Source organism: Notothenia coriiceps, unplaced genomic scaffold (assembly GCF_000735185.1).
Source record: "Notothenia coriiceps isolate Sejong01 unplaced genomic scaffold, NC01 NC01_scaffold00037246, whole genome shotgun sequence".
NCBI classification, from domain to species: Eukaryota; Metazoa; Chordata; class Actinopteri; order Perciformes; family Nototheniidae; genus Notothenia; species Notothenia coriiceps.
The window spans coordinates 25457011-25461185 of NW_011369947.1; the positions used below are offsets into that span (position 1 = coordinate 25457011).

A 4175-nucleotide genomic window follows, 5' to 3' on the forward strand; every position below is an offset into this window, starting at 1 on the left:
AATCTTTCGACGTCGACCTAAGTCTTGCGGCGACGAGCTCAGGAGGTGGTTGTGATTCTTTCACCCTAGTGTAGTTGAGGACAAAACTTCAGAAATGTGACCGAAGGACACGACAGTTCTTATCTAAAGTTTTATGACGACGACCAAATATTTTCGTGACTTCCAAAAACCGGGTTTTATGTAAAGACTGGAGGACGTTTAATTCTTAGTAGGCTAGAGGTAGTGAGACCTGTGAAGACACCATTGCAGTAGTCCAGTCTACTGAAGATAAAAGCATGGACACGTTGTTCCAAATCCTGCTGTGACATTAGTCTTTTAATCCTATAGATATGTTCTTTAGGTGATAGTAGGCTGATTTAGTAACTGTTTTAATGTGACTATTGAAACTCAGGTCAGAGTCCATGAATACACCTAGATTTCTTGCTTTATCTGCTGTTTTGAACATTGCAGACTGAAGTTCAGCGCTAACTTCATAGGGTAAAAATGTAATAATAACAATGAATAGATATCACTATTTAGCTGTAATCCAGATACCCTTACAATATAATGCAATATCAAGTTACATTAACGCAAAAAGTCTAGACAAGCTCTTGCCACCCACATGCAGCCGCGCCTGATCAGGTCTCTACACGCTTCTCTTTCCAACGTATATTCTGATTGCTTAAATTAGATCATGAACATCTGCTCAGACAGACTGATGTACTCAAAATGAAAATCATGCATGTATATACAGTATGTGTGTAGCATCAGCAGACTCAGCAGAGAGTAAATGATATTCGAAAGTCTGGTCCATCTGTTCTTATAGGTTAGGGGTTACAGTTTGCAAAACAACAAAACAAATCAGTTACTCTTCAATGAATCTCAACGACTGTATATCCAGTAGAGGCCTCATTACCAATCACTACTGGGTGAAATGTCAGAGAGAAAGAGGGATGGAGTGGAAAGATAACCTCTGTCATTTACCCTGAGTGTGAGAGTGGTGTTAATGACTTGGCCCTCGCATCTTGAGGGGTGGGTGTTTGAACAGGAGTCGGCTGCATGGGCTGAGGAGAGTGTAGGAGGAGAGTGGGGATGATGTCTGATCCACGTAATGGGGGTGGGGGCTGCTGTGACTCACAGACAGCGAGCAACAGCAGCTCAGGTAGTAAACAAACTGGCTGCTGTCTCCATGGCAACTGGCCATCGCACTATTTCCTGGCAGAAGATATTGTTTTTTTGGGGACACACAAACGCACATACATACTTAATGGGGACCACCGACGGAGAGAGGTCGCACTGTTGGATCAAAACCAAGTGCACATGCCTGAATAAAAACATTTTCTTTAGAATACGGCCCTGGAAATAGCAATTGTTATTACTTTTACATAGGCTAGATGTTTCCCCCTCTTTTCAGGCTTTAGGGTAAGCTAAGCTAACCGGCCACTTGCCGTAGCGTGATATTTATTGTATTTATACGAAGGTGGTATCAATCCTATTATCCAACCAAATCCATCAAATCCTCACAAAAATGTGTTCCAACTACACAATTCTAAATTGTGTACAGCCTAAAAAAAGTGAACTGTAGACGTACTTGTAGGCGGATGTTGTTACTTTTGAGAGAACCAGCCTAAATGTTTCTTCTGTTTCCTGTCTTTATATGCTAAGCTTAGCGGCTGCTGGCTGAAATGTTTATTGTATTGATATGAAATCTATATCAATCTTTTCACCCAACCCACACACACACTAACACACACACGTTCCTGAATGTTTTGTCCTGTTACCCATCTATATGCTAAAATAAGCTAACTGGCAGCTGGCTGAGGTATCATATTGATATGAAAGAGGTGTCAATCCTCTCATCAAACTCCCTACAAGTAAGAGGATAAGTGTCACTTCCACATATGTTTATATATTTTTTGTGTACAGAAGATGATTAGGTACCCCAAAAAAATGTAAAATAATTCAAATATTGGTTTCACACGGCCCTTAATTTTCTTCCCGTATGTGTGTTGTCATTGTCGTCTTTTATACGTTGTGTAATCTGACCTGTCTGACTAGTGTCTCCTGTTTGTTACTATGCACCAAACTAGTTTCCCCTTATTTTTTATTAAAATAATAAACTCTTCTATTTATTAATGTATCTAAATGAAACACTTCTTCTATTACTGTAGATTTGAACATCCCTGTACGAGTCATAACTTATTCTTATGTGGCAAAAAGCACACTAACCGACACACTCACTTCAAATTTTCCATTGACAGTTGCTCCAGAGAAAAGGAGTCATCCAGTCACCCACGTGTGAAGTGGAAGCACCGAGGCCACAAATAAGTATTCTTCAGGCGTCCTCATACATCTGGTCTGACCTCATAAAACCACATCCCCATTCTGTGTGTGTGAAGTATATTTTCCAAGGTACAAAACAGTCATCTTTTTGTCTCTGAATATCTTTTATTCAATGCATTTATTTTCACATAGAAAAACATAGAAAAACAGAACAGAGTTGGTCATATATTAAATACTTTAAATAAATAACAAATAAATAAACACTAATGAGCATCTTCCAGACAGTGGTAGATTTGTTGTGTAAACTCATTTCTGTCCTTCAGCATTTAATAAATTACGGCTGCGTCCATGCAGCCCTGTATGTACAGTACAGGTGTCTCTTTCAGAGGCAGACATCGCCTTCAGGGCCGTCTCTTGTCACAGCTTCACGTGTCCTTCAGTTTCCAGCTCGGGCGGCAACCTCCGATTGCCCATAGTTACTCCATAACCTGGCGTGCAACTCCAGGTTGCATTTATTCCATGTAAACCTTTCCACTGTGTCCAGTTTAATACCGTTTTTATTTTAGCCTGACTTGGCCTTTCTGCTGAGCTCCAGGTACGTGGAGGACTTGAGGAAGCGAGGGTAGCAGTCCTTCTCCATCAGGGTGTAGATTTTAGCTTGGGCCAGGCTGAAGGATGACTGGCTGGCATTCTCAAGGTTCTCCTTCGTGATGGCTTTGGTCACATGGTCAAGATTTACCTATAGGGAGGCGGAAGAGGTAGATGATCATCAGCACTTTGCAGCAAGATAACAGACACAGCATGAATAGTGTATTTGGATATTATTATATTTACCTCTCGTGGTGCGTCACAGATGATGAACTGGTCGTAAATGTGCTTGGCTTTGGCGGCCAGTTTCGATGGTTTCGTCGCCCGGTAGTCCTCGCAAGCCAAGTAGAAGGCAATGTTTTCCTCACTGAACTCTGAGACCAGGAACGCTCTGAACAGGCACAGTCCATCTGGAAACAGAAGAGAAAAGCAGGTTAACATCTGGTATATCTAAAACATCTGGAATGACTGATACATTCTTATTAAGTGTGATGCGAAGGAGCGTGCGTACTTACTTTGACTGGACAACAGTCTCTCGAACGACTCGTTCCATTTCAAAGGCTCGTCGAGATTTAACCTGCAGCAACAGAAGAATATTGTTAGGAAAAGTTTTTAAATCCACAGATGTCCCCTTTGATTTCACTGACATGCTCGTAGAGACGATTTCAATCTGTGTCTTACCTCAGTTTGTCATTTTTCTTGGACAGGATGCTGTGATCTGACTTTTGCAGTAAACTTCCAAACAAAGCTTTTAACTCCTTTGCCCTGCAAAGATAAAGAAAGAGAAAATGTTACAACAAAAAACTAGTATTTAATTCCACTTGTCATATATCCTATAAGAACAGGAATAGCTTAAGTTATTCCATTACAACACTTAAGGATCTCACCTTTCCAGGCAGGTGGTAGGCAGTGATTCCAGTCCTCTGCACATGATGAGATGTTTCCTGGATATTTCCCCAAAAATGTCTGGTTTTATTTTTAAAGTTCAGAGCTGTAAGAGCTGCTGTACAGGAGGGAGCTCTCAGCTAGTCTGCCTCTCTGTGTAGGAGAGAGGGCTTTTTATAGAGTAGTCCACTCTGTGATGTCACGCCTCTCAGCCAATGAGGAGACGTGTGGGAGGAAAAGGAGACTGGTTTTCCTCCAGACTACTTCCTCTCTAACTGAAGCATGTGTGTAAGAGTAATAGCGACTGAATCACTTCACAGCTCTTCAATGTCTTTGTGCTCAGTCAGGGAGTGAGAAGGTGTGTGTTTTCTTGTACTTTGTACCATTAGTTGTGAAGAGAACCAGACGTTCTCACAAGGACTGAAAAATCTCCCACAATG

General features: G+C 41.3%; 1 protein-coding gene across 1 annotated transcript; it reads right to left on the reverse strand.

Annotated features, from left to right (window-relative positions):
- Positions 1 to 2405: 2405 nt before the first annotated feature.
- On the reverse strand, positions 2406 to 3884 carry rgs5b (regulator of G protein signaling 5b). Its single transcript, XM_010795323.1, has 5 exons — positions 3738 to 3884; positions 3532 to 3615; positions 3366 to 3427; positions 3097 to 3260; positions 2406 to 3001 (listed from the first exon to the last, which is right to left on the reverse strand). Exons 1-5 carry the CDS (start codon positions 3779 to 3781, stop codon positions 2825 to 2827), a joined length of 531 nt encoding a protein of 176 aa, XP_010793625.1. The 5' UTR covers positions 3782 to 3884; the 3' UTR covers positions 2406 to 2824.
- Positions 3885 to 4175: the final 291 nt, after the last annotated feature.

Coding starts and splice junctions, on each gene's coding strand:
- rgs5b (XM_010795323.1), bottom strand. CDS start 3,781: ATGTGCAGAGGACTGGAATCACTGCCTACCACCTGCCTGGAAAG. Junction 3,428..3,531: donor AAGAAAAATGACAAACTGAG/GTAAGACACAGA, acceptor CTGTTGCTGCAG/GTTAAATCTCGACGAGCCTT. Junction 3,261..3,365: donor GAGACTGTTGTCCAGTCAAA/GTAAGTACGCAC, acceptor TTCTGTTTCCAG/ATGGACTGTGCCTGTTCAGA.